The sequence below is a fragment of the Centroberyx affinis genome, unplaced genomic scaffold (assembly GCF_046629955.1).
Source record: "Centroberyx affinis isolate AG114_WGS23_722 - 3 ecotype Tasmania unplaced genomic scaffold, CSIRO-AGI_Caff_v1 ptg000267l_1, whole genome shotgun sequence".
NCBI lineage: Eukaryota > Metazoa > Chordata > Actinopteri > Beryciformes > Berycidae > Centroberyx > Centroberyx affinis.
Window position 1 is genome coordinate 161,135 of NW_027278948.1, and position 27,626 is coordinate 188,760.

At 41.0% G+C, this 27,626-nt stretch overlaps 2 protein-coding genes across 4 annotated transcripts; both read left to right on the forward strand.

The window, feature by feature from the left end:
• The first annotated feature begins 241 nt into the window (after nucleotides 1-241).
• wdr35 (WD repeat domain 35) lies at nucleotides 242-18,158 on the forward strand. Of its 3 annotated transcripts, none has more exons than XM_071546907.1 (28): nucleotides 242-379; nucleotides 534-651; nucleotides 2,831-2,902; nucleotides 3,274-3,366; nucleotides 3,459-3,587; nucleotides 4,055-4,188; nucleotides 4,599-4,764; nucleotides 4,872-5,017; nucleotides 5,697-5,822; nucleotides 6,066-6,251; nucleotides 8,092-8,132; nucleotides 8,204-8,292; nucleotides 9,450-9,594; nucleotides 10,095-10,164; nucleotides 10,586-10,639; nucleotides 10,752-10,861; nucleotides 11,278-11,497; nucleotides 11,681-11,761; nucleotides 12,280-12,416; nucleotides 13,375-13,578; nucleotides 13,717-13,863; nucleotides 14,036-14,168; nucleotides 14,311-14,421; nucleotides 15,173-15,337; nucleotides 15,466-15,606; nucleotides 16,510-16,666; nucleotides 16,936-17,176; nucleotides 17,635-18,158. In XM_071546907.1, the coding sequence occupies exons 1-28, from the start codon at nucleotides 356-358 to the stop codon at nucleotides 17,783-17,785; spliced, it is 3,591 nt and encodes a 1,196-aa protein (XP_071403008.1). In that variant the 5' UTR covers nucleotides 242-355; the 3' UTR covers nucleotides 17,786-18,158. The 3 variants fall into 3 exon arrangements, with proteins under 3 accessions (XP_071403008.1, XP_071403024.1, XP_071403016.1); XM_071546923.1 differs by having other exon boundaries at nucleotides 8,092-8,127; nucleotides 8,232-8,292; XM_071546915.1 differs by lacking the exon at nucleotides 8,092-8,132 and having other exon boundaries at nucleotides 8,232-8,292.
• Nucleotides 18,159-21,128: 2,970 nt separating this feature from the next.
• kcns3a (potassium voltage-gated channel, delayed-rectifier, subfamily S, member 3a) lies at nucleotides 21,129-22,430 on the forward strand. The gene has a single exon (XM_071546847.1). It carries the CDS (start codon nucleotides 21,129-21,131, stop codon nucleotides 22,428-22,430), a length of 1,302 nt encoding a protein of 433 aa, XP_071402948.1.
• Nucleotides 22,431-27,626: the final 5,196 nt, after the last annotated feature.

Consider the following 27,626-nt stretch of genomic DNA (forward strand, 5'->3'; position numbering starts at 1 on the left):
TCCGGTTTATGGTTACCACGGGAGACCGAGGGAAGCTGAGTAAGAAAGTCTACCAAAAACAATGAACGAAATGTTGGTTTTCATTAGTTTTCCAGCCAAATGAGCTATTAACTATCAGTACCAAAGACTTGCATCGCAGCTGGTCTTTGACTTTGTGAGGCTGCATCTGAGTCTCTTTGCTAACTGTTACTTGCAAAAATAGCTGTCTCGAATCGTTAGCTAGTTAGCTTAGCTAACATAACGGTGTTTGAAAGCTAACGTCAACGATTTTATTGGGTTTGTATCTTAACTAAGGTTAATATTACTACGCTGACGGTTAACCCACGTTGGATAGAAAGTCTGCATATCAGCCACTATGTTCATCTACCTCAGCAAGAAGGTGAGTCCTCAAAAACTCAGGACATATCCCCTGTGTTTATCCACCTAACGTTACTTACCTAACGTTACCTTCGTCAATGAAGACATGCTAAAATGCAAAAGACACGCTAAAGAAAGCTAAAATGAGTCACATACAATCTTCCCTGTCGTTATAGATCGCTATCCCCAACAATATCCATCTGAAATGTATCTCCTGGAACAAAGATCAAGGCTTTATTGCCTGTGGAGGAGACGATGGTCTTCTGAGAGTACTCAAGCTTGAATCTCAAACAGGTAAGTTTAACAGGTACTGAACTAAAAGGCTGGGTGGTCCTGAAATACACACACTTGCTTCCAGTCTATCTCTGGCAGCCTTTCCCCTGGCTTTTAGACGGGCTTTGATTGTACAGTCAGTTTGTCACCGACATTAATTGCACAAATCTAGACTAGACTGTCCAAGACTGTGGGGACAATAGTGCAAACTTTGTTATAGGTAGATTTTTGCCTCACAGGCAGCAGGGTGGCCTAGTGGTTAGAAAGACCACTTTAACAAGAAGACCTGCATTCAAAACCGGTGTTGGCGCATTCACCTTGCTGAAGTGTCCTTGATCAAATTCCTTGACTCCCTACCAGCACCAGGGGCAATGTTTTGTAGCTGAAGGTGACCTCTGACCTCCCTGGAGAGGGGCAGATGAAAATAAATAGAATTTCCCTATGTGGAAATTTTTTGCACATTGCTATTTGTCTATACGTACAGTACCTCCACCTGGAGTTTTGAAGAGGGGACAGCATGTCATGCACATATTCAAATGGGCACACTCTGTATATATGTTGTCTGCATCTGTAAGAGAATGTAAGGTGTATTGCTTTTACAATGCACGTCTACATGCCTGGACACTTTCTATGATGGACATACTGTATGCACGGCCTTCTGTAGACTTGTTAATGTGAATACCATGCACATTTGCACATCATGTACACATGTTGTAAATATATATGACTGTTGACAGATATATAGTATAATGGTTCCTCTTACCTCATTGTGCATCCATATTGAAAAAAATTACATTTTGACTTATACATATTTATATAGTGTATATTTCATATTTTTTATTTTTTTATTTTTTCATATTGTAAATATTCTGCATCCATTTCTTCTTTGCCTCAAGTCCTACTGCTTTTATTTTGCACACGCTATTAATGCTGTCGTCCATACTTTTCCCCATACCTCTCATTCGTACATGTGTTGGATTTGTCAGTTGCATGTGTTCATGTATCCCCAATTTGCTAAGTTCTTATTCATACTCTATTTTTATGTTTCGATTCTATATTTCCATTCTGTATCTTATTACTGTTAGTTGCTGCAACACCCCAATTTTCCAACTAGGACTGCAACTAACGATTATTTTCATTATCGATTAATCTGTCGATTATTTTCCCGATTAATCGATTAGTTGTTTGGTCTATAAAATGTCAGAAAATGACGATCAGTGTTTCCCAAAGCCCAAGATGACGTCCTCAAATGTCTTGTTTTGTCCACAACCCAAAGATATTCAGTTTACTGTCATAGAGGAGTAAAGAAACCAGAAAATATTCACATTTAAGAAGCTGGAATCAGAGAATTTTGACTGATTTTTCTTAAAAAATTACTCAGACCGATTAATCGATTATCAAAATAGTTGGCGATTAATTTAATAGTTGACAACTAATCGATTAATCGTTGCAGCTCTATTTCCAACAGGTTCATTAAAATTTAATCTGACCTTATCACATTATTATTGTTTTTAGTAGTAGTAGTAGGAGCAGAAGAAGGAAGGGAGTATGAATACAGTTTGAATAATAATTTGGAATTAGGCAAAACAGTAATCCTCTGTTGTCAGCCTGAGGTCTGTCTGTGTGAGGCTTGAACAAAGCTATTTTTAAACTGAGTTACCTGTCACGCACAGTAGTTGCAGTTCAGGTGAGGTCAGCACAATAACAACGGTGGTCAGCTAAATGACATTGCACAAACTTTAAGACTTCAGTTTTGAGGAGTCATGCCCCTTACAGTTAACTCTGTTTTCAAGTTTTGCTAAATCAGTCAGAATCTGAGCTGTTATGTAATGCCCGTGTGATTCAGATTTCAGGGTGTGAAACGGCTGCTGTGACTGTGTGTGAGAAGTCTTTTTAAAACTTTAATAAGCTTTTTGGCTGTTCTGGTGCCTCAGTGTCCAGTCACTGTAATTAGAAATGGTACCACCTTGTCCAGCCTCTCTGCTGGCCAGACAAGGTGAATGGCAAATCACCAAGAAAGTAAAGTGAAACAAATAAAAAGTCGTGGCTGACATTCACTTACAAAATGTATTACCTTTTCTGTGATTGAAGTTTCAGATTGTTTTTTGTAACCAGTTTTCAACGCTTCTCTCTCTGAATGTCCCATGAACATCCATGCTATTTTGAATTTGATCTCTTTCACCTTGTGTATTCTCAACAGATGATGCCAAACTTAAAGGACTTGCTGCACCCAGTAATCTGTCAATGAACCAGACTCTAGAGGGACACAGCGGTAAGTCATACAGTTACCAAACCTTGTCCTGTTTATGGGATAATATAGATATGAGTAAAGTCAGTGGGAAATAAGACTGGGCTCTAATGACAGGCAGCACCCATACAAAGGAAAGTCAGTTTGGGCAAAGCTAGGACTTGACCCAGCCATTCATTTTATATACAACCTGTCCTTAGGCACAAATCAATGCTCGATATCACTCATGAAGACTTGCCATCTGAATGCATGGAGTGTGTATATGTGCTGATGTACATTATGTAAACAATTCAGACCCTAGCTTTGCGTTGGCTGCCTCCATTCCGTCTCTCCTTATTGGATATTTAGGTAAATGAACATATTCTGAAATTTCATTGATTGCTACACACACGCAGGTGCAGTACAAGTTGTTACGTGGAATGAACAGTACCAAAAGCTGACAACCAGTGACCAGAACGGACTCATCATCGTATGGATGCTCTACAAAGGTCATTATGGCGGTCAAATTAAAAACACAGGTTGTCTTATCATAAATTTGACTTTTATTGTTATTTGATTTGACAATCGTCCCTTCCCTAAGGCTCATGGTACGAAGAGATGATCAACAACAGGAACAAGTCCGTGGTGAGGAGCATGAGTTGGAACGCAGACGGTCAGAAGATTTGCATTGTGTACGAAGACGGGGCGGTCATAGTCGGATCTGTAGATGGTAGGCCAAGTGTTTCTGCTTTGATTCTTTATCACTTCTTAAACCTTTTTGATGGTTAAATGGTACAACGCTTATAGGACTGAGTGAGAGCCTAACCTTCCCTATGATTGTGCCATCCATTGCATGCTAATATTTCTACCTTTTAGGAACAAATATCCAGTGTTGGTCCTTCGTTAAATTATATCATGGAATTGAGAAATGCAATTCTCATTGCACTGGACCTTTAACAGAATCTTATACGCTGTATATACACGGTATTAAGTCCTGTAAAAGCTTTAAAATTGGATAGTTAAAATGTCAGCGGGTTTACATCAATTACAATGTTTTTCCACCCAGATTTAAATCAGCTTAAGTGACTTAAGCTATCTTGAGAAGGATTTCTCAGATCACATATTGGGCAAATCGCATATTTGATTAAGTTCTTGCATGAACAACTGGTACAGTGGGATAAAGGATTGTTTTTGTAGGTAACCGGATTTGGGGAAAGGAGCTAAAGGGAATTCAGCTCGCCCATGTGGCGTGGTCGCCAGACAGCAAGATCCTTCTCTTCGGCATGGCCAACGGGGAAGTGCATATCTACGACAATCAAGGAAACTTCATAGTGAGTGTGTAAGCTTAATGTGGTGCATGGCTGCTCATGATTTGGTGTACCTTATTGCAAAAACAATCCAGAACTGTCTTCACTTCTTTGGCCACTGGCCACAGTGGCTGGTACATCCCAAAATTCACTATCTACTTTCACTCTTTTACCAGCCAGTTAGATTTTTAGAGCAGAATAAGACTTGCAAACGATGACTGGCTACCTGCAACAGTGCTTGGTAGTAGTCAGCTTACCAGCCACAACCAGAACTTACCAGCATTTGGCTAGTGGCTGGCGTTAATGTCCCACCCTGACCCTGACTTTATCTACCAGAGGGTGATTAGCACTTTCTCTCAAGCTAACCACATCACATGCTTCAATATTAGGATGTGAAAACTTGTTATCATGAAGAGGTCTGTGTTACGTTGCAGATGAAAATGACCATCAGCTGTCTGAGTAATGTGACTGGAGCCATCAGTATCGCAGGTATCCACTGGTATGCGGGAACCGAGGGCTACGTTGAGCCAGACTGTCCGTGTCTCGCCATCTGTTTCGACAACGGAAGGTGCCAGATCATGCGCTACGAGAATGATGAGAGTAAGCGAATAACCCCTGTGCCAAAGATTGCTCTATGCCCTCCGGGTTACATTTCACTCAAAATGTTTACTAATGATGAACAAGCTGTGCTACTGCCTTTTCTTCAGACCCAGTATACATCGACACTCTGATGAGCGTGGTCAGCATCCAGTGGAACCAGTGTGGCAGCGTGCTGGCGGTGGCAGGTTCCCTGAGAGCCGCCAATATGGAGAAAGAATACAATGTAGTGCAATTCTACACACCATTTGGAGAGGTGCGGCAGAAGATTTTGCTTCCCTATACTTCCCCTATACCTATTTTAGAGATAGAGATTAGACATAGAGATTGCCATACAGTGTACCAGCCTGTTTCATATGTGGGACCAAACAGAGGAATTTGCATAGAATGGACTAAAAAGATGGTTTCTGGGCCTCCAGCATTGCAATGTCCACCATACATTGCTAAATTGGGAATAGGTGCTGTTGACTTTTAGATCCTTAATGTGTATGAAAAAAGTAATAATGACAAACCACAAGGCCACCATCTCTATTTAGCTAGTCTTTCTGGGATATGTATGTGTACTGTTGAAATATCGATCATTGTATAAGTAAGGTATGCATTGTCTTGAAAGGGTAATTAAATAATCGCTGACCTTTATAGACCTACATCGGCAACCAAGGAATTGCACTGACACATTGACAGTTCACAGCAGTGAGTAGTAAGCTGTATATCACTTTGGAAAATACTGGAATAATAATACTGCTTTGTCATTTGCTTTTTTTTGCGTGAGAACGAAATGTCTTCTTGCTGGATGCTCCCTTGTAGCACCTTCTCCCATCACTGAGCAGTTGAAAATAGGAGTAAATATTATGGTTATTTTGTGCTATGGGGCAGTAAAAATCGTACTTGTTGCACTTTTAACAAATGATGTCTTCGCTCCTGTGTTTGGACAGCACCTGAGAACTCTGAAAGTGTCTGGGAAGCAGATGACAGGAGTTGCCTGGGAGGGAGGAGGGCTGCGCATTGGCCTGGCGGTGGACTCCTACATCTACTTTGCCAACATAAGACCTGATTACAAGGTAAATGACAACACCTGAAGAGTTTTGCCTAGTTTTCTCCCTATTTATAATCCCCTATTCTATCACGCAAAGTCAAAAAACACTCTGGTGGGATTTAATCCTAGGCCAGTTTAGGCAAACTGTGGTTCCAGAGGCTGGGGAGTTGGCAACTCGACTATATCTGGTCACACATTTTCCCATTTGTAAAAAACAATCCCATACAAATGGTTAGTCTCTCACCAGCTCTTGTGTTTCTCTCGACAGTGGGGCTACTGCTGTAGCACAGTGGTGTATGCCTACACAAAGCCAGAGCGGCAGGAGTACTGCGTGGTGTTCTGGGACACCAAGAACAATGAGAAGTTCGTCAAATACGTCAAGAGCCTGATGTCCATCACCACCTCGGGGGACTTCTGCATCCTGGCCACCAAGGCAGATGAGACCCACCCTCAGGTACAAACACCTCCAAGGTGGCTGTCCTAACCATGTGACCATGTGAGGGAAGCAAACTGCAGCCGGGAGGGCGTGGGGTGGGGGTCCCCGGCCCACTAGGGGGCCCCTGATCTTGTCTGATCTTGAACAGACTTGGGAACGTGCGAGGAGGCGCAGAGAAGGCTCACAGGCACGAGACTAGCAAGACCGAGTGAAAGCGTAAAGTTCACTCGAGCGTAAAGTTCCAGGCTCGAGCCTGACAGCCGCTCCCGTCTTGTTCTCGACATAATGTGAGCGACAGTTTATCTATCATTTTTGTGTTTGGACCTTCGGGCCGATCACAATGCTTAAAAATGGAAAACTCTACCCAACCGGGAAGCCGGGCAACGTTAAACAAACACACAATCAAATGACAGGCACAGACAGTTTAATCTGAACAGCGGTGCTGGCAGGTTGTGTTGTGAAAATGTTGGGAAAGAAGAAACTAGACATTCTGTCTTCAACCCAGTGCGAGTGATAAAGTAATGTGTTTAAGTGAATTTAACTTGTAGACGATAGACATGTCTTTGTCACTTTCACATGATCCATCTTTGTAACTGAAATTACTATAGTGTAAAGTTTGCTACCAGAGAGTGAAGGAATATGTAGCCATATATTTCTGTTTGATTGACTGTAATGTTAGCTTAATAAGTTGCAGTGGTGTATCATATATTATCTTTGAGTTAATCTGAATATAGTCATTTAAAAAGACAGCCATCTTGTAACCTCTGAATAAATCCACCACTCTGTTCTAACAGAGCCAGATGGAGACAGGAGGGTCAGTCTCAGATGACAGGAGACAGACCAGCAGAGTTCAGGTGATTAGATGATGAAGAAAGTTAATAAAGCTAGAATAAGTGTATTCCAGGTTTTGCTAACATGCTCAACATGCTGCATTAATGTAGACCACTGACAAGGACTAGAGTTATGTGGTTATTTGAAATTGATCAACACCCCTCCAGCCATTGGGCCCTTGAGTATTCCACCCTCCCCCCCCCCCCCCCCTGAATATAGTCATTTAAAAAGACAACCGTCAGTCTTGTAACTTCTGACTGAATCCACCACTCTGTTCTAGCAGAGCCAGATGGAGGCAGGAGATTCACTCTCAGATGACAGGAGACAGACCAGCAGAGTTCAGGTGATTAGATGATGAAGAAAGTTAATAAAGCTAAAATAAGTGTGTATTCCTTTGCTAAAGATGTTGTTGATACCATAAAAGTGATGCCTGTCTCCTAATTGGTACCCTTGCACACAATATCATTCAATTCGTAAGGAAGTCTCAACATGGTGTATTAATGTAGACCACTGATAAGGACTAAAGTTATGTGGTTATTTGAAATTGATCAACACCCCTCCAGCCAATCAGAATCAAGCATTCACCCAGGCCATTGTATAATAAATATTAATAGATGATATTTTGAGAGCTGACTTTTTTTGTCATGACCCCCCCCGAATATAGTCATTTAAAAAGACAGCCATCAGTCTTGTAACTTCTGAATAAATCCACCACTCTGTTCTAACAGAGCCAGATGGAGGCAGGAGGGTCAGTCTCAGATGACAGGAGACAGACCAGCAGAGTTCAGGTGATTAGATTTAGATCTAAATCTGAGAGCTGACTTTTTTGTCATGTCATGTTTCCTCTGGGGGAAGTTGAGCCAATATCTTTTGTGGGGCCCCTTGAGTATTCAGAAGGGAAGCAAACTGTCAGAAATATCATGGGGAGGATATAGTATGAGCTGTCATAGTGTGACATTGATTACATGGCCATCCAAATGTTTCTCTGCATGTTTGCCTCCTGTTTTTCTAATTCATTGCCACAAAGGAGGAACCTGAGGTAGAGCCTGCGAGTCATGCAATGGTAAAGTACAAATTAAAACCACACACCCAAAATGAGGACTATTTGTTTTGACCTAGAATCATTAATTGACATGTAGGATAACATTGCCCCGATGTGTTTTTCAGTATGTGCTGGTTCTGTGTAACTCCATCGGGACTCCGCTGGATTCAAAGTACATTGACATTGGTGAGTTCATACAGTAAATCGGGGGGGGAAAAGAAGAAATTGTGATGCCATTTCATTAAGAACTGAAACTATTTTTTCCAGTCAGCACCTCCTTAACCACGAGTCTGTAATCTCTCTCTCTCTTAGATTGGATGATTAGATTAGATGAAGCTTTAATGATCCTTGTGGAGAAATTGCGTTGTCACAGCGGAAGGGAATAGGATATTGATAGGAATAAGACAAATAGAGAGTACTAAATATAATACAAGAAAGAATTACTACAATAAAACACTGAAAATTATACAGCAAATAGGATGTCTTCATTGACAGACTTAATGTTGAAGAGGATGTACTCAAGTGTTCATCACATTAACACAGACAGATGGGAGAAATATGCACAGTAAGCTGTGACATGACATGAATATGACATTTTGGTCTATTAAATAAGTTTTTTAAGTTTTAAAATGATGCTAAATTATACTGTGGACCATCAGTACAACAATCAGTGTGCTTAGGTGTTGATGCAAACTTGACACTGGGCATACAGAGGTGAGCTTGGTAACAATCTTCTTTTGGCACAGCAGTGGGTTGATCAAAGCCACAATTTCAGCGTATTCCTTCAAGCCGGTGTGACAGATCACAGCCCGTCTGTAGACAGATTTGAAAGGGCAGTGGTCGTCTAGGGTTCCTGCCTTCCCACAATTATGGCTTTCATGGGCCCACAGCATCCTACAGTAAATAGACAGTGAGCGCTGGGCATCTTTATATCTCACAGACATTCAGCATTCCTTTCCTGCATGACGTGACGGACCTGCTGGCAGAATGTTTACTGAGGACCGCAGGCGAAGGAGGTTCAAAGTCTGCAGATTTGAAAGGCTCAGAGTTGTGAATGGCGTTCCAGATATCAGAGCTTACCAAGTAAACAGGAGAAAGAAGACTAAATAAACAGGAGAAAGTAAGATGAACTGTACTGGAGGCTCTTCTGATTGATCACACAGTATCACCCCTATATCAGAAAATTGACTGCAAAGGCCAGTGGACACACATGATCCACCAAATTGCATGAATGACAAACTTAGCAGCTGCCAAATGCCTGACAACACAAAATCAAAGCACTCCACATTGATCTGCTTCCGCGTAATGAAGTATGTCACTTGTCTACTCGCTCGCCTTGTCAGATCCGCTGTTTGTCACCATGACTAAGACGCATGTGATCGCTGCGTCCAAGGAGGCTTTCTACACATGGCAGTACCGCGTGGCGAAGAAGTTAACCGCCCTGGAGATCAACCAAGTGACCAGAACTAGGAAGGAGGGAAGAGAGAGGTGAGATTTTTGCACAACTGGCAAAGCAATGTTTACAGTAGAGATCTGAACTGCATCTGAACTGCCTGTCGTGGGTGTCCAAGCTAATAAAACCAGTCAGTGAATGGGGGAAGAAATGGAATGCCTGCGTCAGAGGTTACAGCACCTATCAAGCAGATCCTGGAAAGTTACAGGAGGGCAAAATAACCGCAAGGCTGGCTTCCTTGAGTCAATGGATGAAATCAGTGTTTCCACCAACCTAGGTGGAAACATTGATTTATTGGCTTACCATTTCAGACTTATTGGCTTACCATTTCAGTGTAGGGTGTTTGTACTGACAGTGCCATGAAAAAGGTCCATTCATCTGTCTGAATAAACTACCACCGATGTCCCAGACACGCCCGGTCTGGGTATGACCTAATGTTCTGCCAGGGCAATCCTGGCACCCATGCCAAAAATCACCTTGATGGAAAGCCAAACTCTGTGTCTCTGTGTCTCTGTCTCTCTCGCTCCTTCTCTAGGGTCTATCATATTGACAGCACCCCATCTGGAGCCAATGAGGGCGGTCTGGACTTTGCGAAAGCCTTCACAGTAAGTGACACTTTAAGAAGCGCATGAAGTTTACTCCGCTGGACTCCACCTTTTCAACCTTTGGCGATTTTTATGACCATACAGTTACTGATAAACTACATGTTTAAGTTAAGTCATTACACTAGGTTTAATTTTAGCTGTCCACCTATGTGAAGTATTTGTTCACATTATTTGCATTATTCATACAAAATACCTTTTCCACTGCATGTAGGCCACTGGAACAGACTCGGGTCTTACTTTTTTAAACGTAAAAGCTTGTAAATACAGCATGGCATTGAAATTCTTAAGTTCAGTATTAGTTGACAAAGGAATAAATTCAAGGGCCTGAAATAATTATATAGTAAGTAGCAGATCATTGTTGCTGTTATTGGTTATTACTGGTCATGTTATAGTTATATGCTTCCGTTCTTCCGTATTTCAGGCAACGCGAGATCCCATCTGTTGTATTACAGCAACAGATAAGACACTGATTGTGGTATGTAAATCTGAGTTTTTGTTATGGAACTTTGCTTTGTGCAGTGAATTGAAATACTGACAATTATTTCTCTTGCTGTATACTGTGTGTGTGTGTGTGTGTGTGATCGCAGGGCCGTGAGTCTGGCACTATCCACAGATACAGCCTCCCCAATGTCGTCCTCATGCAGAAATACACTTTGAACAACAGAGCCTACTATCTCTCCTTGAACTGCAACTCCAGGCAAGCACCAAGTGGCGATTGGAATGATGCTATGACACAAGATAATGAGATAATTACTTTGCTCATGATGTACACAATAGATCAAAACTCTACACACATTTTCAGATTTTGCCTTGAGGAAGGCCTGAAATGAAAATTCATGAAATCAATCTTTTTTTCACTTTAATTTGGATATAACATTTGCAAAATCAAGGTACAAACAAAAACGCTACTATTGCTATTGCCAGAAATTGGCAATTTATTTAAAAATTCAAAACTGAAACACCTCGATTGCGTGAGTGTGCACACCCTTTTATTAATTCCAGTAAGTCTAAAAAATAGAACATTTGAGAGAGTGTGTGTAGACCTTTGCTGTCTGCTGTATTTATGAGCTTCACATTTGCAATGCTCTCACATATAAGCGTGATTTTCTGCAGCCGTCTGGCCATAATCGACATCGCAGGCGTGCTGACCTTGTTGGACCTGGAAGTTCGCGCCTCCTTGGCCGACAGCTCTGGGAGCCAGGCGGCTGCTGGGGATCCGTCCAAATTTGAGCGCAAAGATGTGTGGGACATGAAGTGGGCGAATGACAACCCTGATCTGTTTGCCATGATGGAGAAGACCAGGATGTATGTCTTCAGGAACCTAGACCCAGAGGTGAATGCTCAATCCTTGTGTGATGGTCAAATACCATAGGATTTATGCACTGTCTCATACATCCACAATTTCAGTTACTTTAACAAATGGTACACATGGCACGACTACCTTATTGTTGCAAAATAAACACTGTTATAATTATTTACTGTTATAATTTATTTTTTCTATGTCCCTTAAAATCAGGAACCTATCCAAACATCTGGATACATTTGCAATTTTGAAGACCTGGAAATCAAGTCTGTCCTGCTTGATGAAATCATGAAGGTAACCCTATGATTAAAACAAGAGGCACTTGAGCTGCCTATTGTCCTGCCATAATCACCTTGATATATTAAACATAACCAGCTGTGCTAATGAGGTCATTGATTAATGCATTAATTAGCAAATATTTCAGTCAACATACTTGTCTTCACTTAACACATGGCTGGTACTAATATGAACTCCATTTCTTAATTCATTAAGGAGTTATAGTAGTTTCAAGAAACTATTTCCTCATTAATATGCAAATTTATGCAGCAAGGTGCTCTATAATCTAATCAGACTCTATAGGGGGAACCTGTGCTGTAAATATGAATTTTCTATCACACACATATCACAACACATATTACCCACATATTTAGCTTTCTATGATAACAGCTGATTGCAAAATGCGAAGAACTAATCTAATTTGTATTGCTATAAAGAGAGACTGGTGACATAACTAGGAACTTAGTTGATTCTTGAAACTACCTGGAGGTGCTGTTTGTGACTATTGAATGAAGCCTTGGGACACTGCTTTGCAGGATCCAGAGAGGCCTAACAAGGACTACCTCATCAACTTTGAGATCCGCTCCCTGAGAGACAGCCGTGCGCTGATCGAGAAAGTGGGGATCGAAGACGCCTCGCAGTTCATTGAAGACAATCCTCACCCAAGACTGTGGTAAGTGCATGAGAGGTTGCCTCTACCATTAGATCAATACTTATTTAGAAAACATACTGTACTGTAAAATGATATGGAATTCATTCATTCATGAACTGGATATAGGTTGAATCACTACGGTGTTATATCATTCAGTGATAGAGAGCAGCAAAACGGACATTTATTCATATGAAAATTTTGCTGACTATTATAAGTTTCAAAATTACAGTCAGGTTAGCACTAAAGAACAGTTGTTCTTAGTACTATTTTCCATCTGAGCGCATCCTCCGGTGGTGTAGGAGGATCCTTACACTGACGTGGCAGAGTATTAGAGATTTGCAGTATGGTTTTTGCAGCAGCAGCCTGATTGATGTTGCTTGAACGTGCTCTCTGGCTGCCGTGTCCGTTCTCGCAGCATCCCTCCAAATGTGCTAACCTCAAAAAATGTCCCTTCCTGCCCTCGGCCTCGGTACCAATATGTGAGAAAATAATGAGAATCCCTGCGGTTGACAGGTTGATCCCTGTGAGTTTGACACAGATGTATTGCTTACAGATGGTCCCTTGATAAAGATCACCTTGATATTTGGTTAACAGGTACAAGTGTTAGTCATTAGTCATGGGCAGGATTGTGAAAGGAGTACAGTTGGCACTTTTGTTGTCGCTAAAACTTAATTTAAGACAATGTTTCTTAGTAAGTTGGCAAATCACTTTTTTAGGGCCCACTTTTGGCGTGACAGCTCTAACAAATCACATTCACGACAAGATTAGGGTCGGTGTAAGGATTTCTATTCATGCGTCAAGCCATGAAAGGGATACTGTGACATTTGAAATGTAGGTCTGTTACATGTCATCTGGCACTCAGCGAATAAGATCTTATATCGGCACTGTAATTATCTGAGAAACAGTTGCTCTTGCGTTTACTGATGGAGACTGGTGACAGCAGCCTAACCGCCCCCTCTCTCCATTATCAACCTGTCAGGCGTCTCCTGGCCGAGGCGGCCCTCCAGAAACTGGATCTGAAGACGGCCGAGCAGGCCTTCGTCCGCTGCAAGGACTACCAGGGCATTGAGTTCGTCAAGCGCCTGGGCAACCTGCAGAGCGAGGCCATGAAGCAGGCGGAGGTGGCGGCGTATTTCAGCCGGTTCGAGGAAGCTGAGAGGATGTACCTGGACATGGATCGCAGGTACACATAGCATTGAGGCATGTTAGCGTATTTGTAGGCGTCATTTTTAGTGCCAGTTCTGCCCTAAAGGATGAAATGGCACCAGTTATTTTGACCTGGTGGTAACGGTGGACAGTGGACTTCTCTCTCTCTCTGTAGGGACCTTGCAATAAGCCTGAGGATCAAGCTGGGGGACTGGTTCAGGGTGCTGCAGCTCCTCAAGACTGGCTCTGGGGACTGTGACGACGCGCTGCTGGAACAGGCTTACAACGCAATTGGAGACTACTTTGCTGACAGACAGAAGTGGTACTGGGCTTTTGCTTTTCCTTTCTTTCTCTGGAAGATCTACTTAGTGCAAAAATATTGTTTACTCATGGTAGAAGTTCAAAAACAATACAGTAGATGTAATTAAATATTAAGGGTGAAACTCTCTCTCTCCCTCTCTCTCTCTCTCTCTCTCTATCGTCCTTATTTCAAGGGTCAATGCAGTGCAGTACTACCTTCAGGGGCGCAACCAGGAGAGACTGGCAGAATGCTACTACATGTTAGAGGACTATGACGGCCTTGAGAGGCTGACAAGCTCGCTACCAGAGAATCATAAACTGCTGCCGGTGAGCTAAGACTATAGTTTTGACTATAGCCAACAAATTGCTCAGCTTTATATCAGCAGTTTCAGAACCTAGTGACTCTAAACCTATATATCCCTACATAAAATAGAATCTATCTGATTTTTTTTTTGTCTGTATGTTGTAGGACATTGGCCAGATGTTTGCCACTGTGGGCATGTGTGAGCAGGCTGTGAACGCCTACCTGAAGTGCAACCAGCCCAAAGCTGCGGTGGACGCCTGCGTCCATCTGAACCAGGTGAGAGACGGCCAGAGCGCTCGCGGCGCCAGCATTTTCTGAGCGACAGTCCAATTACATTTGGCTACAGTTCTCCCAGAGTAAACATAAGGTTTGACACCACTGTACCAGCAGGGTCACCATGGAACTTCCCGTCCTCCTACTCCCGCCCTCGTCCTGAGTGATGTTTAGCCACGGACTGTGAATGGTCCTCTCAAACTCTGCTTTTAGATATTCAATAGAGGTTGTTAACTTTTCTTTATTCAGCATACAGCATCAAATCTTAAACTTTCTTTCCCTACCATGCAACCTGCTTTTGCTGCATTTTGTAAAAAAAAAAAATGTCTCTGCCACAGCTGGCTCTGTTGAAGAGCGCAGTAACACTGTAATTGACCCAAGAGAAGAAGTCATTAACAGCCTTAACGTCCTCCCTTTTAGGAACGTTCTGCTGAGTTAATGCTGTGTTTTTTGACAACAAAATGAATGGGATGCGTTGTGGAGCTGTCACTTCATTGTGAGGGTCTCCATGTAACTTTGCTGTTGCTGTTTAAAAGCACACATATCCACACTCTGGACTTGAAATATCTTCTCAAGTGTGATGTCCATTAAAATTTACATTTATAATATATTTCACTGACTTTTTATGATTAATGTCACACTATATTCCAAAAGCTACATAATTTAGTTTCTTTTTAGAGTATTGTAGGTTTTTTAGAGATTAGAGATTGCGGTTGTGTTTTTGAATTAGTACAATGTTTTTGTTCTCCTACAGTGGAACAAAGCAGTGGAACTGGCCAAGAACCACAACATGAAAGAAATCAAATCTCTCCTTGCCAAATACGCGTCACATCTGCTTGAGAAGAGTAAGACTCTGGAGGCGGTGGAACTGTATCGGAAAGCCCACCATTTCCTTGATGCGGCCAAACTCATGTTTAAGGTAGGCATGTTTTTTCATGCTGATACTTTTTTTTTCTTACATATTGTATTTTGGAATAGAGCTCATCAGATGCTGGCATATATCAGGTTTGGGGCACATGCTATACTGTTTGTGGCTACTTCTTTCAGATAGCGGATGAGGAGGCTAACAAAAGGACCAGACCACTGAGGGTGAAGAAGCTGTATGTGTTGGCAGCGCTGCTGGTTGAAAACTACCACGGGCAGGTGAAGACGTCACAGCAGAGCAAAGCCAAAGGGAAGAAGTCAGAGGTAGGCGATGACATAGATGGCCCACACATGGCCACATTTCAAAATGAAGTGTCCCCCATCTGAGAAAAGTGACACCTACTCCTACTACTACTACTACTTACAATATGAAAAGCTCTGCAGCTGGAAGGTCATTTTGCTTCTCTGGTATCAATCTGTGGAACTGCCTCCCCTTGCAAATGAAAAACTGTCCTACCAAAGCTATGTTTAATAAGGCAGCATGAACATTACTTTGGAACAAAGTAAGAGGTGGCCAGTATTACGACAGTTTAGCTAGTGCCATGTATATCCTATGATCTTTTGATTGTTTTTGTGTTGTGTGTTATTTTGTTTTCCATCAGTGACCACAATGGAAATAAAAGTTTTAAGTTACACTTTCTTGTGCTATCCTCTGGGGCCAAGTATACGTTAATTTTTTTTTATCATGTATTTTCTCTTTCCCAAATAAAATATAAAAAATCAAGTGCTCCTCTTAAAATGATTGATAGCACAAGATCAAATAATGTTTTTTTTGTTAAAGGATAGTATTTAATGAAAGTCCTTGGTTAACACATTGATAACACTTTTACAGACTGGATCCTCTATATTTTACAAAAATATATATTTTTGCTTCATGAGCTTCAGGTAATGATTTTTTTCTAAAATGGATATACTGGATGAATCGCAGTTTTCAGCACTCTTCGAATTTGCATGCAGATTCATAAGGAATTATGAATCGCCATAGGGGGTGGCTGGATACCAGGCTAACTGGATAGAGCATTTGCAATTTCAAATAATGTTTATGGCCTATTCTTGAAGCTCCACAAAGTCAACAACCTACTTTGAATGTAAGAATGCATCATTTGAATGCATCATGTGTATTAGAATTTTTTTTGTGTCAATCAATCTTATATTTCCTATACTTAGGCAACATTTGCACTCGCTGGACTCCTCGAGGAAGATGCAGCCTCTTCAGACAACCGTATTGTGGACAACGCCTGGCGTGGAGCGGAGGCCTATCACTTCTTCCTGCTCGCCCAGCGGCAGCTGTACGAAGGCTACATGGAGAACGCCATGCGCACAGGTAGCCTGCTGCATGGGACAATTCAACATATTAATAATGGATATATTTTTACTCAAAATCAGGAGAATCCATCTGTATTCATTCAGTATGAAAATGGTTGTGTACATGAGCTTTGTTACTTTACACTAACTTTACATTTTCTTCGTCCTTCTAAACCTGTTCTTTAGATTGTTTCTTGGGGTAATTTTGACTGTCATATTTATTAAGAATCTGAACTCAACCAAACAGAACAGAAGTCTTAACTCTGACCGTTCCCTCCTTTTTAAAAGCCCTTCACCTCCGCGATTACGAGGACATCATCCCGGCGGTGGAGATCTACTCCCTGCTGGCTATTTGCTCCTCAGCCAACCGGGCCTTCAGCACGTGCTCGCGGGCCTTCATCAAGCTGGAGTCCCTGGAGAGCCTGGAGGCCGAGCAGAGGCAGCTGTACGAGGACCTGGCCCTGGAGATCTTCACCAAGCACAGCCCCAAGGACAGCCGCGTGGTGGAGCTGGACAACGCACCGGAGGGGTGAGGGCGCAAACTTGAATATTCTTCTCTGCCTTTCATCACTGTGGACCAGACAATGTATTCTACTAGCCTGTGAAATACATTCTGTGGAGGACTCTTATTGTGAAAATAATCTATGAGCATTGGCTTTATTAGTTTATTAGAAACACTGAAAATCTATGCTGCATCTCTCTGCATTTCAAACAAACAGACAAAAGAACTACTCAACAGTGGAGAAAATAGACGATGAGACCAAAACTCATATTGGATTTTCAAGTGCAGAAATTTATTTTTGATTAGTAACTGTAAAACAGCTAATTAGATGATCGGAGCCAATACATTTCTGGGGAAAAGTAACATTGGGCCCTGTATTTCTGACTGTTTTATGTAACTGTTTGGTAGTGAGTTTTTAAACGACCTTACATCATGCCATAATGTTCCCTGAAATGTCTAATTCATTGTAATCTTTGTCTCGTCAGGACGGAGGGAAAGTTACCCACATGCATCGTAACAGGCCTGCCCATCCCCGAGTACCAGTTCTGGATGTGCAGTGTGTGTAAACACTGCGCTCTAGAGCAGGAGATCGGCAAATACAGCTTCTGCCCGCTGTGTCACACTTCTCTGTCCTGAAGAAACTGTAGAACTACACAGGTTCCCTACATTTCAGAGGAAAACTACACCTCCAAGCATTGTCAAATCCATGTTTTTCGAACAGATGAACCGCAAGTTATTCACTTAAAAAAGCTGTACTTGTTTGCCACTTAACACTAAAAGTTCTTTAAACAGGCATACTTTTTGTGGTTAAAGATTGGATAAGCAGGTACACAACTGCTAACAGATCAATTACCTAAACTGAAACTGTCAATGTTTGGTAAAACCAGTCAAAATATAACAAAATATATGTTCAACTTTGTGTATTTTGTATTATGTAAGTGTAATTATATTTGGTAAATATATTTTAAATTGTTTTGCCTTCAATGCTGTTAGATAACAGATAACTTTTCCTGTGATTTCTTGAATGTTCCTTTCATAACTATTTTCTTCGAAATGTGATTACTATAGGAGAATGTATTTTTATATGGAGGAATAAACGGTCACATTAAGTCAAGCATTTTAATTGCATTTTCATTGGAAAGCATTTTCATTTTGGTGGTAGTTTAATGTCATGCTGAATCACTGACCACTTTTGATGGTGTGGGAAACACTGTTATGCAAAAGGACAGATGGCTTCTTATACTTCTGGCTCTCAAACCGTTTTCACCAGCTAGGCCATTTGGAAATTAGCAATCAATGCCCACACCATCAACAGTCTTTGCTGAGAAGACTGCCGCACTTGGGAATAGAGCTGAACGAGTAACCGTCTGTCCCGGCCGTTGGCAAGGAGGTCTTAAGAATATGCAAGCAGATAAAATACCGTTTTAAAGAGCGGTACATCTTGTGCAGTGCAGAGGTTAATTGGGTTAAGGGGAAGCGCTGCATCTGTTGTGGCTCTGGGATTTATGTTAGATACACTTGTAAAAAGCCCTCTAGTCCTGGTCAAATCAGTGTTCCAAAAGTGTTTTTGCAAGGATTCAATCAAATTTAAAGGGCCAGCCCATCCAAAAATGAATATAAAGGTAAATAATTCACACAATAGCACTGGTCGAGAATTACATAATTTGATAGAAAACCCACTGTGTATGGGTCCACCTCTCTGTGGCAACCTGCTCCCTGGGCAGTGATCCACACTGCCCTGCCTGGCTGCCTCTAATGCAGTCTTATTCTGCCATCTACAGTTAATAAATGGCATTACTGAGTACATCATCTCAAACAGTTAAGATTCACACTGAAAGTGTCCCATCTCCCTCACTGCTATATTAATCATTCTATTTCATATATATACAGTACTGTGCAAAAGTCTTAGGCACATGTAAAAAAAAAAAAATCTGTAAAGTGAAGATGCTTTCAAATATAATGAAACGAAAAGTTTCTAAATATAAAAATGTACTATAAAGAGCAGTTTACTGACACTAATGCAGAAAACAAACATCTAAGACAAAATTCATATAAAAAATCTAGGGTGCCTAAGACTTGCACAGTACTGCACATGCTGACAATTTTGTATTTGTGTTATGTTTATACATTTATACAGTATATAGCACATAATTCTAATTGATAATAATCCATATTTGTGTAATAAATTGTGACTGCTAGTAACATCTATATATAACAACTGTAAGAAACTGTATCAACAACTGTAACTTAATTTACATGTTAGTAATCTATACCCCTCCCCATAGTCCACCTAATGTGTTTACATTATCATCAGCATACATTTATATATCCCCACAATTGTTTACATTCTTTTTTTACTGCTGTATTGTTTCTATAGTGTTTAATTTATTTTTTCTTTATTCTATTTATGTGCTTATACTCTATTTCTCCTTGTTCCTGCTGCATCAAAAAAGTTTTATCTTATCCTCCACCTACACAAGCAAGTAAACAAACGAGAAAAAGCGAGGAACCCCTAAAAGACGGATGCGAGCACTTAGCTTAGAGAATGTCCTGTCGACAACCATCAAATATTTATAGTGATAAATTTGGCATACCCCAAACGAGCAGCCCAAGCCCGTGCTGAAACCACCCTAACCACTGATAGCAGGTAACACATCAAAGCCTCAACCTATTTGTCATTCTATATGACAGGAAATTATGTGCCAGCTGTGCGCCAAATGTGACCCACGGTCCCTTCCTGAGTGTCGTGCCGCCCTGCGCCGGACCAGAGAAACACCAAACCACTGCACCTTTCACTGAAGCTCCAGACGGAGGAAAAGAAACTAAAGTGTGCAGCAAGGGAGAGCATCTGCACCAGGTATGTCGCTGCTATCAGTCCTCTGTGAGTTTCTGCTTCTATGAAGTGTAGTTTGTCATTCTGTAGCTGCGCTCGCGGACATGTGGCAAAAATAATGTTTTGTCCAGTTTTTAGATGCTTTTGCTGCGTGTGATTCCGAATGTCAGTTAGAGCCGACAAGTTTCTTACCCGGCACAACTTCTCGGGACAAAGTCTACATCTTTTTATTTGGTCTGGATTCAGTTTTCTCATTTTAAACAAACTAGGCAAACAAGGAGATCATAGTGTAACTTTGACAACACAAGTCAAATTTGACCTTGACCTTGCCATTTACTGCAGCTGAAAGGCTATCATGTGTAACACAAGGCATTGCAACTCTTTCCCCAAAGAGTTACAAGCAAGACTACTAACAGTGACAGCAGCTATAGATGATATTTTAAAGGACACTGTGGGCTATCTGCACTCTAACATTAAAAGTCGGCATCAGCATGTATTGTAAAGCACATTGACTACAAAATTCCCTTTTGGAAGATATTAAGCCCCAGGCCTATTATACACACAGTAATGTTTGGCTACGGCCCATTGATTATCATTATATTTTCGTCAACACCAGTTATATGCAGTAAACCATCATCAGCAGTAAATGCAGTCAATTTAATGGGCCATTGGTCTTTGTTTTCTGGTGTAGGCTAATTTATGTAGCATTTCTGAAGAGACCAATTTAAAGCCCTTGGTGTTGTTGTCCTCTGTAAAACACATGTAGCCTGTGATCCAAATGGAAATACAACTTACCATAAGTTTTTGATGTTTGACTTACTGCCAACTTTATTTGATTTTTGACAGAAACAACATTTTATCTATTTAGACATATTGTAACAAATTTAAATGCTGACTAAAGAATGGAATGCAAATTGTGCTGTGATTTCACCATTACATTATAGGATGCCACAGAATACCTACTTGTACCTTGATGCTTAACTGCTGTGATGTAATGCTCTTCAATTTGGGCAAATGACTGTAAGAGTGTACCAATTTAAATCTCTTTGTGTGTAGGAAAAGAAGCCTCTGAAAGTTTCACCAAGCGTAACTGAACGGCATCTGGATTTGGGGGATTGACACGAGACAGCTGATATAAACTCCATCATGGTGTACGGACAGATTCTTCGCAGGCACTGCCCTGATGATTGCTTCATCAACGTCAACGTCGGAGGCTTCAAACAGCGCATGGAGCACGATGTTCTGAAACGTTTTCCACAGACGCGTCTGGGACGTCTGCTGTGCTGTAGCTCCAAAGAGGCAATCCTGGAGCTCTGTGATGACTTCAGTCCCTCTGAGATGGAGTACTACTTTGACCGCAATCCAAGTTTTTTCTGTTACGTTCTCAACTTCTACCTCACAGGCAAAATCCACCTGATGGAGGGGTTGTGCGTGGTCTCTTTCAGTCAAGAGATTGAGTATTGGGGCATAAAGGAGCGCCACCTCGATTCCTGCTGCAGCAACAAATTCCAGGCACTTAAGGAGTGTGCTGAGGACAAGGGCTGGGATCAGAGGAGCGATGAGCAGCAGCTCCACAGCTCCGACTCATCTATTGAGGAGCTGTCGTCTCTGGACAACGACCTAGAGACGTTTGAAGGCTCCTGGTGCGCTGATGTCCGCAAGAATATTTGGCTCCGACTCGAGAACCCGGGTTACTCCTCTTCAGCTAAAGCGATGGCTGTAGTGTCCATGAGCGTGGTCATTACCTCTATCGTGGCCATGTGTGTCCACAGCATGCCTGACTTCCACCAGGTGGATCTCAACGACAAGGAGATTGAAAACCCGGTGCTGGCGTTCTTTGAGAACGTCTGTGTCCTGTGCTTCTCTGTGGAGTTTCTGGTTCGTCTGGCTGTCGCACCTTCAGCCAGGAAGTTCTTGTGCAGCCCGCTCAACATTATTGACTTAATCTCCATTATGCCCTTCTATACCACTTTGGCCTTTGATATCGTGGACGAAGGGGAGAGCACAGAACTGGAGAATGTGGGCAAAGTGGTGCAAATCTTGAGGTTGATGCGGGTGTTTCGTATCCTGAAACTGGCCCGCCATTCAGCCGGCCTGCGATCTCTAGGTGCCACACTTCGACACAGCTACCGCGAAGTAGGGCTCCTGGTGCTTTTCTTGTCCGTAGGCATATCCATCTTCTCTGTTCTCATCTACTTTGTAGAGAAAGAGTCTCTGGAGTCTGAGCTGCAGAGCATCCCTATTGGCTGGTGGTGGGCGACCATTAGCATGACTACGGTGGGCTATGGGGACACCTTCCCCGTTACGCTAGCTGGGAAGCTGGTAGGAACGCTGTGCATCATCTGCGGGCTGCTGATCGTGGCTCTGCCCATTACTAACATCTTCAACAAGTTCGCCAAGTTCTATCAGAGGCAAAAACACATGGATGTCAGTCCAAGCAATAGTTAGACCCATTCCAGCAAGGGCATGATGGTGTTTCAGGGCTCCAATCTACCAAGACTTACCGACAAGAACTTGTAGACCCACAAACTCATTCATCACTCATAACTGATAAGATGTATTTGCAGTCGTGACCATGACACGCACACTTCTGCAGGCGCTTACAACCAAGATCAAGCTAGGCTCACCAGCTGCATGTGACCGAGGTGAAATGGTCAGCTGCAAAATGGAGTTAACTAGATTGACATCAGTAGGGGCGTACTTTTCAAGGATCAAAGAACTCTTTTCGTATCTCACAACAGATGTGCTCATGGCTTAACTTTACACTCACTTTCACTGAGGCACGCTTCACCAAAGAGCACTTTGTTTACAAGTCAGCCTAAGACCAGTTTCCCCTTTTTCCAACTTGTTCTGTTACTTAAAATCGATCAATTAAATAGAGATGCACTGAATGTGTATCTGTAGGAAAGTTATTGATAGGACACACTCCACAGCAACAGCAACACAATTTGATTCTTGTGTTTTGCTATTCTAACAATGAGTAACAGTTTGCAAATCTTTGCTCACTGAAAAGACATTTTACAGCGTTCTATAGCTAATTATGTCTGTCATTTACAACCCATTTCCTACTGAGGTATTTGTAGCCCTTATCTGCTATTGATCGGTGTGTCTTGTTTTCATGTCTCTCTCTCGTACTCTTCATTTTAATCCAAACAGCCTTTATTTGCTGAACCCACTCCAAAGGCTTTATGCTTTCATCACTGTAATGTGTTCTTAATCGATGTGCCTGGATCAATAAAAGTTAAACAAAATAAATAAAATCTTCACGGTGTGTTGCAGTTGTTGATCAAAGAACAATAAACAAGCCAATACAGTTATTGTGTCTGGGTTTGGCTTATTATCACTCCAAAGATTTATATTTCTTGTACACCCTTGTTAACAAGTTATATTTAACATGCTGGTGTTAAATCTACAGTATATGTTCGCAAACATTTCATCTTGCTGTCTGATGCTCTCCTACATGCTGTAATACTGTCTCCCATTATTGCTCTAACCTATTTAAGTGGGCAGTGTTATCTCTTCCTCAGATAAGAATGTGCCGACCAATGAAAACAGGCCAAACATCTGGGCTGCCCTCCAAAAGATGCCAATAGCTCAGATAACAGGACTTTGTAAAGGATGGCAGATTACCTCAGCCCAATTGATTTTAATATCTATCACGCCCCCTATAATGATCTAAAGTCTGTGTTAAAGTGCTGTTCTTTGGTCAGCTGAATCTCACTGCTAACATTTTTCGCAGCCAGCTGTGAGGGAATACTAAGCAGCCTGTGGCTTAAGCCCTTAAATAAACGTCCACATCAGCACTCGGGGGCATGGTCACCTTTTATGCTTCGGTCCCTCCTCCTGCGCCCTTCCTGTGTACGTTCAAAGTCACACAAAATTGCGCACTGATTTACTTCGTCGCTTTAGTCTTTGTAACTGAAAGTCACCGTCAGCAATATCTCCGGTCATCTCGGCGCTGCGAAGGACAGCCAGGTGATTTTCTGCTTTGAGTCTCCACAGGGGCGGGCAGTGATTCTGTCAGTCATGTTGGGGTGCGCTTGATCTCCAAAAGAAACAAGTCCACTCTGTGTAGGAAAAACACAACAATCGAGCTACGTTTCTCTCTGAAGACATGTTCACTTGGTCATATGGCCAAATGCATTTCCACTTGTGTTGTCCTTTAAATTATAGGATTTTCCCTAACTTGTCAACTCCAAAACTGGATCAAATGAAAACATGAAACTGATCATGTTACAGTAATACAGACAGTCATCACATATTGTCACATCTAATTTCATTATCATTACATTGTGATATATAGATAGGGAAATCCTATATGGATTATTTTTAAAGGTGGCCTAAAGTATTTCATAGAGTAACTAACCAAGGAATTTAGCCTGGGTATCAACTGTATAAATCACACTATATGATTTAGTATCAGAGTCAGAAATTATTGAGAGAGGTTTGGGGTTCAGTAGGCATATGTACTTAAAACGCCATGGATTTTGACCTTTTGTTGCATGTCATCTCCTCTCTTGCTCATCTTGCCATTCATTCTCTGCTGTGTTTTACCTGATGAAGCAAAATGAAGAGTTTGGCTATGAAATCAAATCATTTTTCAAGTAGGAAATTTGCAAAGTAAGTCTACTGTTATGGGTGGAGTGAAATTTCCCTCTCTGTTAAATGAGAAATTTTTACAAGCAATACTTTTGCTTATTTCAGAGAGCATTCTTTTTCTCCAGATCACCCTCGCTGTATGATATTATCAATTTTCTGTTGGGATAATGAGTTCACTATGTTTATTAACCCTGCTATAACAAGTAAGACTTGGCTTCTACTGCTTCACCATTTTTGCTGCAGAGCACAGCTGGCTTTATAAGACCGAAATCAATTTCATTTTAATTACCCATGCTGGGTTATCAGCTCTTCTGCTTGCTCAGCACATAAAACATTTACACACAATGAACATGCTCCATTCAAATGAAGGATTACAGGAATGTAAATGTCATTTTTAGCAGAGATAAAACTCCTCCACTCTCAACTGGCGTATAGCTTCTCTCAAGTTTGGAATATCACATTCAAAAGAAAATGATTCAGGAAGAAAAGGTCATTCTGGGAAGTGTACTTGTATGTCTGGCTTAAATTCTCAGCTGTAATCAAACAGGAACATAGGTTCAGATTATAGTTGCTGTAGCCTACTTGCTCATATTATGGATAAGAGGCTGGAAACTATTCTGTGTTCTGTTCAACTTGAATGTTCAAGTTTGTGTATGTGTGTGTTACTAGTTCTATTACAGGTCTGCATCACAGAAGTTGTTGTTATGCCAATGTCTAAAAGCCCATGAAGAAAGAAAATTGCGAGTGCCAGTGTGAATGTTTTTGTTTTATTTCAGTGCATTAAACTTATATACCAAACAACTGTGTGATTTAGTCCAAATGGTAACTGCCTTTGCAAACCAAGCAAATTCATTTGTTACTATTAAATTACATTGTTTCCTGATGCCATCGACCTGCCCCTGAGTGATCCCACACACTCAGTGTTTGATTTCAAGAAAAGTGCACATGCTAGAATTTCACATATTGATATTTGAAGGCCACTGGTCCGTGACTATAATGATATGGCAGCTTTGTGACATATTACAGAGAAAAAAACATCCAGTCATTTGGATGACAGCAATTGACCACGACTACAAAGTGCTCAGAGGCTAGAAGTCAAGTCCTATGTAATACCAAGACCAAAATAGGTAAACAGTGTACATGTCTTTCCAAAGGTGTTTCTTAAGGATAAACAAAGATGCAGGCTTGATGAAGGCTAGCTGCAAATTTGCTTCCAATATGGTGTTTTACCATGTACACAGCTCATTGGCTGTGGCTGTCAATTGATTATAATCACGTGTTAATTTATTAGAATCACCTGTTATTTTCCTACCAAGGTGGCCGTGTGGTGATGTAACAGAACACTATAAATATAATATAGTGGCCAAGACGGAGATAAATAAGAGTCAAAGTAAGCAGTCAAAAAAGGAGTCAAAAATGGCACGAGAGCGAGACAAGTGTCCAAGACCGTTAGAAAAAAACGTCTCGAGCCCGGTCACACTCTTGGGTTCCAGTTTCCCACAATACCGACGTTGTTAGATTATTAAACGTCGTGTCAAAGCTTCAATTTGCTTGTCATACATTCACAGTCTCTGTAGTTTACCGGATACCTTCACCTACCGTCAAGTTGTCAAACAAACTTTCTTTCAAGGTTTCATTGATTGACCTGAGTAGCCTACTCTCTGTACAAACGGACGGATCCATTTTCACTCCAAGAAGATGTTACAGGGGTGAGTGTTTCTCTAATATTCTGATAAGGAGATCTTTTGTTCCACATCCAAGGTCAAAGTGGTTAAGCCACTGTAACATATACTGTCATTATTTATAGATATTGTAAACGTAAAGTGATTCTTTTCATATCTATTTGTAGATGAAGACAAGAAATGTTAGACTACAAGACTAGCGTACACACAGTTCATATTTTTATAAAGCCATTTTAGGCATTGCTGTAAGCTTACTGTTTGATACCTTTGATACCCCTTCATATTGTGGGTCAATACCGCCCTCTAGTGATCAAGTTTTAGTATTACATCCATTGGTTTTGACGTTGCATTTCCTGTGCATTAGTCCATGTTTTCAATAATAATAAGTGTAAGTTTAGGCAGTTGGGCTATATTTGGAAAATTGTTTTATTTCCACGTTAGCCACTCATAGATGATTCTGACAGATATCCCGTGCTTGAATCAATATGGGAATCCATTTCTTTCAAAATCCCAAACGCAAACATGTAAGTTTTGACAAAGCGTAGTTGAGCTTAATAAAATATGTCAAAAGAAACAGTCAGAAAACACCAAACATAATAGGCTATATCATATTATAAAATAGCAATCTACAGTGCAAACACAATTATATCAATAAGACTGTTCTCATTGACATTTAACAGCAGTTTTCCTCACATAAATATTTTTGTTGATAACAAAACATTATGCCTGCCTTTTTAAACTACGGTTTATATGCAGCAGTTCACCTATCAATAACTTAAGTTCTATGTAGGCGTATGCAGATCTTTTTTTTTTTTTTTTTTTTTACAGTCTATGCCGATAAGTAGAAACCATGCTTTGTAACACTGCTCACTTTTGACATTATAAGCTCATAGCGCCCTCTAGTGGTTAAATGTCAGTATTGCATTGTATAATGTTCTATCAAAATAATGCTCTATTACATTTAGATTTGGAGAACTGATGGATAATGGATATCCCAGTTTTTTTGACCATTATTTCTACTTTTTAAAATTTAATTTTTATTATTTAATTATCATAATAATAATAATAATAATAATGATAATCATATATTTTATTTTACTTTTTTTTTTTTTTTTTTTTTTTAGCAAATCAACATCTTCTTGAAAAGGTTTTAAGCCAAAGCCTACGTTGAGGTCTGCTTAATAACAATGGACTCACAGCTAGGTCAAGGCCAATGGGCTTCTCGCTAACCTCACTCTGGGTTGAATGGCCAAATCTGGAGGAAGTATGCACTTCGCTCTGAATTAAAATCCTGACAGACCGATCTGTCTCCGTTTGTCTTTTTGCTGTACTTTTCCACTGAGGATACTGACACAGCTAGTAT